The sequence below is a fragment of the Geotrypetes seraphini genome, chromosome 3 (assembly GCF_902459505.1).
Source record: "Geotrypetes seraphini chromosome 3, aGeoSer1.1, whole genome shotgun sequence".
Classification (NCBI taxonomy): domain Eukaryota; kingdom Metazoa; phylum Chordata; class Amphibia; order Gymnophiona; family Dermophiidae; genus Geotrypetes; species Geotrypetes seraphini.
Window position 1 is genome coordinate 366,640,007 of NC_047086.1, and position 12,578 is coordinate 366,652,584.

At 42.2% G+C, this 12,578-nt stretch overlaps 1 protein-coding gene across 9 annotated transcripts in view; it reads left to right on the top strand.

Moving 5' to 3' along the window:
* The first annotated feature begins 5,535 nt into the window (after positions 1-5,535).
* The window catches only part of AFDN (afadin, adherens junction formation factor), a 350,456-nt gene continuing 343,413 nt past the window's right edge, over positions 5,536-12,578 (top strand). For 6 of the 9 annotated variants that reach the window (XM_033938335.1, XM_033938342.1, XM_033938339.1 and 3 more), the window contains exon 1: positions 5,537-5,945. In XM_033938335.1, coding sequence (XP_033794226.1) covers positions 5,844-5,945 — 102 coding nt within the window. In that variant the 5' untranslated portion in view covers positions 5,537-5,843. Of the gene's footprint in view, positions 5,946-12,578 lie in introns of all 9 variants that reach the window. The other 3 variants (XM_033938338.1, XM_033938343.1, XM_033938337.1) reach the window with 2 other exon arrangements.

The following is a 12,578-nucleotide window of genomic DNA, read 5'->3' on the forward strand; positions in this document are numbered from 1 at the left end:
TGTTAATGCTAGCCCTTGCTCATGCCTTGGCTGGACACTTGGGGAAGCCGTGATATTCAATCAGCTAGCTCCCCACTTCTTCTGACCAGGGATCCATCAAGATGTCAAAAATTACTGTCAGCCCTGTCCTGCCTGCCAAAACGTACTGGCACGACACCCCGAAAAAGCCCCGTTCATTCTTTTTCCAAGTATAAGACAACCACTCAACAGAATAACAATGGATATCACTAGACCTCTAGAGCCCACTGTTAGTGGATGCCACTATCTCCTAGTAATTGTGGACTATGCTACCAGATAACCCTGGTCAATACCCATCCACCCCGAACATAGACCAGGAGTTGTTGAATATATTTTGTCAAGTTGTATTTCCACAAAGAATACTGACTTATAGAAGGATGAATTTCTTGTCCAGGACGTTGAATCACATCTGGAAAACCTTTGGATGATAAAAAAGTATTGGTGAGGAGATTACAGACTCGGATAAGACCATACCTTATCTTCTCTTTACCTACAGAGAACATAAGAATTGCCGCTGCTGGGTCAGACCAGTGGTCCATCATGCTCAGCAGTCTGCTCACGCAGCGGCCCTCTGGTCAAAGACCAGCACCCTAACCGAGACTAGCCCTACCAGCGCCCGTTCTTGTTTAGCAGGAACTTGTCTAACTTTGTCTTGAATCCCTGGAGGGTGTTTTCCCCTATAACAGCCTCCGGAAGTGCGTTCCAGCTTTCTACTACTCTCTATGTGAAGAACTTCCCTACGTTTGTACGGAATCTAACCCCTTTCAACTTTAGAGAGTGCCCTCTTGTTCTTCCTACCTTGGAGAGGGTGAACAACCTGTCCTTATCCACTAAGTCTATCCCCTTCAGACTTCATTAGGGTTCTCACCTTTTGAAATAATGTTCAGGAGGCAGCCCAGAAATATGTTGGAGGTCGTGAGAGACTAACAAAGATTTGGGAAGTGACAAAACTTAATCTTGAAAGGTTCCATGAAAAACATAAAATTTACTATAGATAGGAAGTCCCAAGAACGTGGATTCCACCTTTATAATTAAGTTTTGATAATGATGCTGACCTCAAGCAACAAGTTAAGGGTCCAGGAGGCAATGTTCTGCTTGAGTAATGCATTATTAAATATCTTTTTATATTATTAGCAAAGAGAAATCCTCTTTACTCCCAAACTAGGTTTAGTATACTATATATATATAAATATATATATATTTCATGTGCTTTGCTTAAGTAATGCATTATTAAACTTATTATGATCATTATATCAAACTAGAGTCCTCTTTAGCCCAAAAAATAAAGCCCTATTCATTTATATGTGAATGCCTCTGGCACGCCTAACTGATGCCTAAGTCACGTCCACCTAACTTGCATTCACCCAATGCCCAAAAGTAGATCTGGTTTTGCAATGCCTACATTTTAGGCATTAAGTAGATGTGTTAGCATGTCAGTGACATGCAATTCTGTAAATGGATGTCTAGGTCGAAGCCACGCCCACACTTATCCTGTTAGGCATGACTTTTTCCGATGGGCGTACACAAAATTGTGGACATCTGTTTTGAAAATTGTGTCCAGCGTTTGGACATCTAAGTTCCAATTAATGCTTGTTAAAGTAATTAATTGGCTTTATTATCCACTTTATTTGGATGTCTAAGTCGATGGACATCCAGATTATGGATGTCTAAATTTAGACATCCTTTACCCCATTATATCAAACAATCGGAAATCAAAACAAAATCTTTAAAAAAAGATTGTGATATATACTAGCTTAAACAGTTTATACAACTTCTATAATTAACAACCCAACTTCTTCAGGATCCATTTCCTTTAAAAAAAATAAATTCAGTTGCAAAGGATAAAAAAAAATATATTGCTTGCTCTGAAAAGTGACTAAGCACTAAAAAGAAAAATTAAGAAAAAAAAGTTGCTCCTTTAACCAAAACTCAGCTTTCAATGCTAAAAAAAAAGCCTTCTTCTGCAACTGGATAACTTGAGTTACATCTGTAATGCTTTGAAGTGTCTTTCCACACAATAAGAGTTTTCTTCCTGAAACATGTTCTTAACACTAATGATTTGTCTGCTGAATTAAGGGGAAGTTACCAGGAGAGTTGATCTTATAATAGTATCAGTTGAGTCGTCTGGAAAATTGACACTTTCCGGAAGACCCTCTTCAACCAATTCATCTGGTTGATCTCCATCCAACAAACATTTATTAGATAAATAGTAACATTTCACTACCCCCCCTTTAACAAAGCCATACAGTAACAACATTGAAGCCCATTAATTCCCAATAGGCTTCAGTGTGATTACCATGGGCTGCCATGGTAATTGTCTTTGTAAAAGGGCGATTAAAGCAATATGCTCAGAGTTAAGCAAGCCTAAAACCTCTTTAAAATATTTCCTAATCAAAATCTCAGTTGACAGAAAATGCGTTAAATGAAAGTTAAGTAACCTAAGATTCCTGTTTCTAAGGGAATTTTCTAGATTCTCTACTTTACAGTGTAAATAGAGGCTCTCCTTAATAGCTGAGAGATTAAATCTTTGAACAGAGGATGTCTTACTATTTCTGTTGGAAACTTGTTCCTTCAGTTGTTAAGTTTTAGCATCCAATTCCTTCAATTAAAGGACAGATTCTAAAGAAAACTGACTACATCCCTCAGCAATGTCTCAATTCTAGTAACACCAAAAAAAAACCTCTGTGGAGTGACGATGTTCCTAAATGGACTTTATTTGAAAGTGTCAAAGTTCCAAAGGTACACTGAAATCATCCACATAAAATAATTCCATCCACATAAGAGCCTTAAAGGACCTAGTCTGCTAGGGATACAGGACCCAACACGGTCCGCGTTTCGACAAAAAGTCTTCTTCAGGGGTCCCTGGGGGTCCTATAAAGGTGAGTACATGGGAAACAATTGTGTGGGGAGCCGGAAGTGAGACACTGCTTGCATTTGCAATTCTAGTAACCACAGACCAAGGGCTCCTTTTATTAAGGTGCGTTAACCGATTTAGCTAAGGCACACATTATATCCTATGAACATCTTAGCATTTAGTGTGTGCTGATCTTTAGCACACGCTAAATTGGTTAGCACATCTTAATAAAACGACCTCCAAATGTTCTTAAGCGTTATCTTTTTATCTGTAATCAATTGTTTTGGAGACAATTCAGATGGAAATATTACTTCTTTTAGAGCAGACAATGATGTTGTCACATTCTCCCTTAATACTTGGTCTTGCTGGCCCAACATCTTCAAACTCATCTGTAAACTAGGTTGAGGAGGAAGAGTCCTAGCAGGCGGAGGCAGAGAACCTCAATCTGAAAATGACCCCTCTGACGGAATATCTACAGCAGAATCTGGGGTCAAATGTTCCAATCACATTAGGGATAGAAGTTACTATCACCTTTGCCTTAGTTTTCCTCTTCTTCCCCATAATTCTTAACAAAGAAAGGGGAGAAGATTAAAGAATCCTTATTCAGTCCAAAAACTGAAAGGATAGCCTATTAGGTGTTCCAATTAAATTAAATTCACCAGTTCACAATACTCCATAATACTCTGTGGCACTCCATGGTACTCCAAGGTACTATAAGGCATGTTCCTATGGCCACACTCTGCGACTGTGCCTCAGAAAGTGGCAAGGTCTTATAGGGGAAGTCAGCATCTGTAGATGACGTCAGATGCTGGTCTCAGAGGGGAGTCGCCCTGAAGGTGGATTCCAAAGATGTTCCCCTCTCCCAGCCTGATGGTGAGCTTTCTCTTCTCTTTTCCTTATCCAGGAGGAAATATTTTTAACTTAATAGTTAAGCCTTTGAACTCATTGCCAGAGGGTACGGTAACAGCAGTTAGTGTATCTGGGTTTCAAACGTGTTTGGATAAATTTCTGAAAGAAAAGCCCATAAACTGCTATTAAGGTAGATTCAGGGAAAGACACTACTTATCCTTGGGGTTGGTGGGAAAACTGGGAATCTCAAACAGAGCCAGCACAAGAAGAGATGGAGGAAATGTATCAGCTGGGACTTTATTGTTTTTTTCAGAAAGTGAACAACTGACTCAACATGGCCAGTGTTTTGGCACCTAAGTGCTTTCCTCAGAAGTCCAAACTGCTGCTGTATTATGGTGCTTTAATAGAAATGATTCATACAATAAGGTATAATTCTCAATCACCACAATGTCAAAATGCAATGACAGACAATTTGAGTGTAGGTGCCAAAACACTGGCCATGTTGAGTAGTCGTTCACTTTCTGAAACCCAATAAAGTCCTAGCTGATACATCTGCATCTCTACTTGTACTAGTTCTGTTTGGTATTCTGTAGAGGTTCTTTCTGTTCCCTGATTTTCCATTGGTGGGAATCTGTCACTTTTGGAAACAGGATACTGGATTAGATGGTTCTTTGTTCTGACTTAATATGGCAATTATTATTCCCGCCCCCCTCCTTTTATGAAGCTGCATTAGGCTTTTTTTATTGCTGACTGCGAGGGTAAATAGCCTAATGTGGCAATAAAAAGCCTAACGCAGTTTCATAAAAGTGGGCCTATGTTCTTAACTACCAAGCATGTTCTTCTTACTGACTTTACAGTCTAATCTCATATGATTATAACATCTGATGCACATGGTAAAGGACTTTTTTTCTCAGGGAAAATTTATGGTTAGGTTCATGCATACCATGACAATAATGAACCTCAGTCCTAAGCCAAAGTAGGCGGAGTTTCAAAACATAATGTAGCAATTTATATTCTGCAAGAAACCTTGCAATTCTATGCAAACAAAACTGAAGGTGGTCATCTACTTGCTTATTATGTATGCAAAGGACTCCAAGGAATGTTTTGTATGCATCCAACAGTTGTCAAAGAATCCAAAATGCCAGTATTTTGTCAAAGGATGCCTATCTTAAGGGATCAGTTCATAAAGTCCATCAAGTGAATACATTATTTGAAATGACCATATCCAAATGCATCTTTTGACAAAATGCTGGAGTTGGGACTATTCCATAACTATTTTGGATATTTAAGCAAACTGATGTACAAAAATTATAATTTTTATATTCTTATGATTTTACATTTTGAGAGATGGGATGTTTGCACATGTTATTTTAGTGAAGAGAGAGGTAAAGGATTAAATTGCCACCAGTGGCAGCAACATGCTAGCTTCCCCCCCTCACTGGAATGTTTTATTGCAGTCAATAGACAGAAGTGAATACAATGAAAAACATTAGCTTAGCTGTGACGATAACTATAGAAGCCGTTTGAGTGCTGCATAACGTCTCGAGTTTATTCACGTATTTTAATTTTTAAATATGTATTTCTGCAGTCTTTTTAGTGTAATTTAAACGCTGGCTTTTAGAAAGCTGCGGTTCTTATGTTCTTAAGCGGCTTTGTAAAAGGCTTTTTTTTTTGGGGGGGGGGGGGTTGGCCTTACTCTCAAGGGTTAACCTGTTGGACCTGCAGTACAACAACTCTCCAAACCGGGTCTCCGCAGCAGCCAGGCATCTGAGCATGTAGTGGAGAAGGCTAGACAAGTGCAGGGCGAGACTGCGCATGCGCGGTCCTCCCGCTAGTCGGGGGGAGGCGGAGATAGCGAGAGGGCGTGTCCAGTGCGCTGAACCCGGTGTGAGATTAGGAGAGCTGGGAAAAGCAGTTCGGGATTGCAAGTGGCAATTCTGGCTGGTTTTGTTTTCCTCGGAGGGGGTTAAAGACGTAGGCGGCGAAACCGAGCGAGAGCGAAAGAGCCCCTCTGTGTCTGCGGAGGCTCGGCGGGAGAGAGAGAGAGAGAGTTTGGGGGCGAGGAGACACCTGAGAGCCGGCTTCCTCGCCGCAGCCGTCGTCTCTGGCTTCTTCGGGAAGCATGGCGGGGAGCCGCGAGGAGGAGCGGCGCAAGCTGGCCGATATCATCAACCACTGGAACGCCAACCGGCTCGACCTCTTCGAGATCAGCCAGCCCACTGAGGTGAGTGGCCCGGAGGGGTGAGGGTGACGGGGCGCCCCGCGGGGCTGCCCTTCCACTTCCTGCGGGCAAGGTCCTCGCGACCCTGAATTCCACCCCCCCCACCTACCCCGACTTCTCGCTTTCGCCGCACCTGAGCGAGCCTGGCACGCGCGCAGCGGCGGAAGGAGTGTTGGGGGTGCGAGAGTTCTTTTGCGCTGGAATCGGGCGGGCCCCGGCCAGCGTCGGGATCTCTCCGTCGATACTCGCCACGGCTGGGCCCTCCCTTAACAACCTGCTGGGTGGATTGTTTTCTGCTTTTGTTCTTCCTTCACTTCATTTCCCCCCCCCCCCGTGAAAACACCTGAGACCTTAAGGAAAATAAAAACGGGAAAAAGCGCAATTAGCAAAGGGGGGGGGCAACTAGAGCCTTAAAGGGGTGTGAGATGATTTTGTAGTCCTATTTTAATGGGAAACTTTGAGGTCGGTTGTCTGTGGGAATGAGGGCTGGGATCTGTGGTTCCGGGTTGTAAGCCCTGGGCAGGGAGCTGGCTACCTTACTTTTGAGCTGTACTCGGAAAGGGCAGTGGTAAAAATCCACGTCCCAGGTGAGGCGTAGGCGCTGGGCCGAGCTGAGGGGCTAGTTCGTTTTCGGGCTCCTAAGGGCGTAGGCTGCTGATGTTTAAGATCTCCCCCCCCCCCAAAAAAAAAAAAAAAAAAAAAAAGTAGGAAATTAATGCTTCTTTTTCTTGGCTGGGCCCTGACCCGTGGGTTGTTTATTAACAAAGCTTGTGGAAAAGATTAATAGCTTGACTGTAACTTTGACAGTGAAGTAAAACAAACAACCAGGTAATCTAGAGCAGAAAACACATACTAGTGATACAATCGTGCTAAAATCGGTCTATTCCTGAAGATGGAAATAATATACTGCAAGGTGACACTGATCATAGGTTAGGTTGAAAGCTGGGTTTAAAAAAAAAAACAACAACTAAACTAAAAGTTGCCCTTACCGTATGTTTTGTTCTGTCTTACAACGTATGTATGAATGTAATTAGACATCTTATTTCATGGTATTTAAGTTTCTTTGGGGCTGATTTGGTGTCAGATTTATGTGTGACTGGGTAGAAATAGGTTCACATGTATATTTAATTTTGTTTGTGATTATGTTTAATATTTGTAAAAAATACATTTTTGTACTCTTGAGTGGCCTTTGTATCATGAGAAGTCAGTTTAAAGAACATTAAAGAGCAGGGCTTGGGAATATTTTATGAAAAGGTGTTTACCAATTTTGTATCTAGGGAACTTGTGTGCTAAAGTGCACTTACATGAAAGGTAGAAAAAATGTCTGAAACACAAAAATTCCCCAAAGTTCAGGCACTTGGTGCTATTATAAGCACCAAGTTCATGTGAATTCATTTTGCAAAAGTAAACTAATGCATGAAGTGTAATTTTTTTGTCAATACAAATCAAACAACTAGCTCAGTTAGTTTCAGAACTCCCCTTCACTAAATCAGATAATATATCACAGAAGGAATCTTCATAGACTTAACAACTTTAGACTTCTTAGGCTAACAGACCTCTGCGATACCACCTGTATGCCGCTAAACTTTTAGATCATACAGAATATTGGCACCCATAGTCGTCATTGGCCTCTAAGGTAAATCTTTTTAATACTTTAAATATTTTAGTATAAATACTCATCTTCATCTACGCGGGTGGGGGTAGGCACTCCGACATAGATCTATGTTTTGTCCCAAACGGGCTGTATCAAGGAAATCCCCTTAAATCCAACAGCTCATGCTCCCTGCGTTATAGGTGCCAATATTCTGTATGATCTAAAAGTTAGCGGCATACAGGTGGTACTGCTGAGGTCTGTTAGCCTAAGAAGTCTAAAATTGTTAAGTCTATGAAGACTCCTTCTGTGATGTATTATCTGATGAAGTGTAATTTTGACATTAGTGAACTACTACAATGCAAAACCACGGAAAACAGAACATTAATGTGTAATAAAACAAAAAGTATGTGTGAAAAAGGCTTTTGTAGGGCTGTTTTTTTGTTTTTGTTTTAAATTAATTATAGTTCAAAAGTTATAAATATTTTTCAGAACTACCCAAGAGACAACTTTGTGATGGTACAATATCATTGAGTCCCATTAGCTCAAATTGGAGAACATAAAGAGTTGCCACTGAGACAGACCGAAGGTTCCTGTTTCCAGCAGTGGCAAATGCAGGTCACAAGTACCTGGCAAGAATCCAAAGAGAACAATAGATTTAATGCTGCATATCCTAGGAATAAGCAGTGAATTTCCCCAAAATATCTTTAATGATGGCTTATGGATTTATCTTTTAGAAAACTGGCCAAACCTTTTTTTAAACCCTGCTAAGCTAACTGCTTTCACTATATTCTCCAGCAACAGATTAGAGTCTAATTGAAAGAAGAAATATTTTCTCCAGTTTGTTTTAAATCTTCTTCTTGATAGTTTTATCACATGCCCCCTAGTCCTAGACTATTCTTCAGGCTGAAGAGCCCTAGCCACTTTAGCCTTTCCTCATGGGGAAGTTGTCCCACCCCTTTTATCATTTTAATCGTTCCTCTCTGTACCTTTTCTAATTCCACTATTTCTTGAGATGCAGCAACTAGAATTGCACACAGTATTCGAGGTGCGGCTTATTACATTTTTATCTTTGTTTTCCATTTCTTTCCTGGTAATTCATAGCATTTTATTTGCTTTCTTAGCCACCACTGCACACTGAGCCGAGGGCTTCAACATATCGTCAACAATGAAACCTAGATCCTTTTCCTGGGCAGTGACTCCTGATATGGAACCCTGCATCACATAGCTATAGTTTGGGCTCCTCTTTCCCATATGCATCACTTTGCATTTGCTCACATTAAATGTCAGCTACCATTTTGATGCCCAGTCTCACAAGGCCTTCTTGAAAATTTTCACAATCCTCTTGCAGTTTAATAACTTTGAACAACTTTTGTGTCATCAGCAAATTTAATTATCTCACTAGTTATTCCCATTCTAGATCATTAATAAATATGTTAAAAAGCCAACACAGATCCCTGGGGAACTGCACTATTTACCTTTCTCCATTGAGAATATTGACCATTTAAACCTACTCTGTTTTCTGTCTTTCAAGCAGTTCATAATCTATAACTCTCTTTCTAACTTCTCTACTTCACTGCTTCCCATCTCTGATCATCATTTGATAACCTTCACCATTACTCCCCCTCCCCCCTGCCATTCCCAGTCAACTCCAAGCCCTTGATCCTTCCATGCTCTCAACCACTGTTTCACCTTTCCTTGCCTCCACTATGTTATCCAAGTCTGTCCGTGAGGCTGTCTCATCTTACAACTCTATTCTCTTCTCTGCTCTGGACACCCTTGCTCCCCCTTTCCTTGCTCTTTCAGGCATACCAAAACTCAACCTTGGCTCACTCCTAGTATCTGTCACTTATGTTCCTGTACCCACTGTGCTGAGCGTCTTTGGCTCAAATCTCGCACACGTGCTGATTTTCTTCACTTTAAATTTATGCTGACCTCCTTTAATTCTGTGCTTACATGGGTCATCCAACCCCCATTGTCTCTTTGCCATGCTAAACTCCCTCCTCAAAGTGCCCCCACTTCCGACCCCTCCTCTCTCCCCAGACTATGGCTGATTACTTCCATGACAAGGTTCACAAGATCGTCCTTGAATTCGCTACAAAGTTGCATCCTTCTCCCCTACCCACCATCCACTTTTCTGAACTTTAAACTTGCACCACCCCTTCATTCTTCACCCAAACAATTCAGCAAGCTTCTCCTGTCTGGTCCCACCCACTTGTCCTTCTGTCAATTACCACTGACTTTTCTTCCTTCTCTGAAATCAGAGGAAGAAACTGCACAACTTCTGTCTATAGCCAAGTCTACTACATGCTCCTCACACCCCCTGCACAACTTCTGTCTTCAGCCAAGCTTACTACATGCCCCTCAGATCCCCATATACTTGACCCCATCTCACATGCTGTTATCCCTCCTGTATGCCATATTCTCAATCTATCTGTTTCCTTTGCAACTGTCCCTGCTGCCTTCAAACAGGCAGTGGTTAAACCGCTTCTTAAAAAACCTTCACAGGACCCCACCTGCCCGTCCAACTATCACCCTGTCTCTCTTCCATTTCTATCCAAGAGTACTGTTCCCCATAGCTGCCTGGACTTCCTTTCAACTTGACAGATTCTTGATCCTCCTCTACAATCTGGCTTTCGTCCCCAACACCCTACAGCGACAACCCTCACTAAAGTCTGCAGTGACTTGTTCCTAGCTAGATCATAGGGTCTTTACTCTATCTTCATCCTTCTTGACCTGTTTGCTGCTTTTTGATACTGTTAATCACAGCTTACTCCTTGATACGCTGTTTTCGCTTGGATTCCGGGAAGCTGTCCTCTCCTGGTTTGCCTCCTAGCTCTCCCAACGTGTACGTGTTGGTGGATCTACTGTTGCTATCCCACTAGCGGTTGGCGTACTCCAGGGTTCTGTCTTAGGACCTCTTCTCTATCTACACCTCTTCCCTTGGTACCCTGATATCCTCACATGGTTTCTAGTATCACCTATATGCTGTTAACTCCCAGATCTACCTCTGTACACTTAAAATATCATCTAAAGTCCAAAAAGAAGTCTCTGCCTGTTTGACTGACTTTGCTGCCTGGATGTCCTGCCATCATCTGAAACTAAATATGTCCAAGACTGAGCTGTTCCTTTTTCCTCCTAAACCCTCTGCTCCTCCTCCTCCTTTCTCCATCTTAGTAAATAATACTGTCATTGTTTCAGTCTCCTCTTCTCGTAACCTTGGAGTCGTCTTCGATTCTGACCTCTCACTTTCTACGCATATCCAATAAGCTGCAAGATCTGTTGCTTCTTTCTCTTCAGTATCGCCAAAATCGCTCCTTCGTCTCTGAGCACACTATACGGACCCTTGTCCACGCTCTTGTAACCTCACGCTTAGATTACTGCAATATATTTCTAACTGGTCTCCCACAGTGTCGCCTCTCTCCCTTGCAGTTTGTGCAAAACTCTACTGCACGAATCATCTTCTACCAACTTCACTACGCTCATGTCATCTGCCATCGCATCCAGTTCAAGCTCCTATTGCTGACCTACAAGTGTATTCATTCTGCTAAGAGTGCCTTATCTGAGGAATGGAGTTCTCCTGAAGGTGTCTTTTTTTTTTTCCTTATGGAAAAGCCCTCAAACAACGAAGCTCCTTGGGTATTCAGGTTCTTCAGGTGGGGAGGTTGAGGAAGGACCTGGGAGAGCCCAGGTGTTGCCCCCCCCCCAAAGTTGGCACAGTTCAGCTAACACCCCGCAGCTCAACTGAGGCCTAAGCCACAAGATTATTTTGCCTTTCTGATCAGGAAACTGAAGCCAGGAGCCTAGAGTAGGGGTAGGCAATTCCAGTCCTCGAGAGCCGGAGCCAGATCAGGTTTTCAGGATATCCACAAGAGATATCCTTGAGATGCAAATCTATCTCATGCATATTTCTTGTGGATATCCTGAAAACCTGATCTGGCTCCGGCTCTCGAGGACTGGAATTGCCTACCCCTACTCTAGGCTCCTGGCTTCAGCTACTGGCTTCAGTTTCCTGATCAGAAAGGCAAAATAATCTTGTGGCTTAGGTCTCAGTTGAGCTGCGGGGTGTTAGCTGAACTGTGCCAACTTTGGGGGGGGGGGGGCAACACCTGGGCTCTCCCAGGTCCTTCCTCAACCTCCCCACCTGAAGAACCTGAATACCCAAGGAGCTTCGTTGTTTAAGGGCTTTTCCATAAGGAAAAAAAAAAAATGGAGCCTGACTCTGGTTTTTCTGGTGGTGTTTGCATTTCGACTTCCAGAGGTGTGTGAACAGCTGTTGTGCTGGGAATGGCAGCAGAAGTGGTTAAGCAAAGTAGTGCCGCACACCGTCGGGAATGGCTTCCACCGCAGAGATGGTGCCCTTGCAAGAGCGGGCTGTGGTAGTGAGCGAGCTCTACCCATCTTCTTCGGTGGGGGTGATGAGAAATCACAGGCAGGCATGCAGCTCTTCCATCCAGAGTTTGTCCAATTGCTACACAATGCTTTTTGTTGCAATGGACAAACCCAGATACTGGGTTAGATGGACCATTGGTCTGATCCAGTAGGCTATTTTTTTTTTTTCAATTTCTTTATTTATATTTTAAACTTTTGACATACATCAGTCAAATAAAGAAAAAGTACAATGTAAACAAAGATACTTCAAGCAAGCATTAACTTCTTGCACAAAATTAAACAATAAAATAATAAACACAAAGTACGATTAGTCCTCAATAAGTGGAGAAGGAACTGCAATTGAGCTGAGAAATTAACAGGAAACTCTTAATAAAGAAAATCAGATGGCGCTAAATGCAGCAGGTTCACGCAGTAATTACAGATTGTCCATGGGCGGAAATAAATCTAGACAGCTGCTGTGGTTCATAGAAAACTTTATCGACTATCCTTATAGACCATAACACATTTATAGGGGTACCTCAAGACAAATGTAGCACCTAATTGCAATGCCTGGGGTCTCAATATAAGAAATTGTTTCCTTCTCTTCTGTGTAGAACGAGATATATCTAAGATAATAATACCCTTAGCGCACATGCGCAATTCAATTTTTGTGG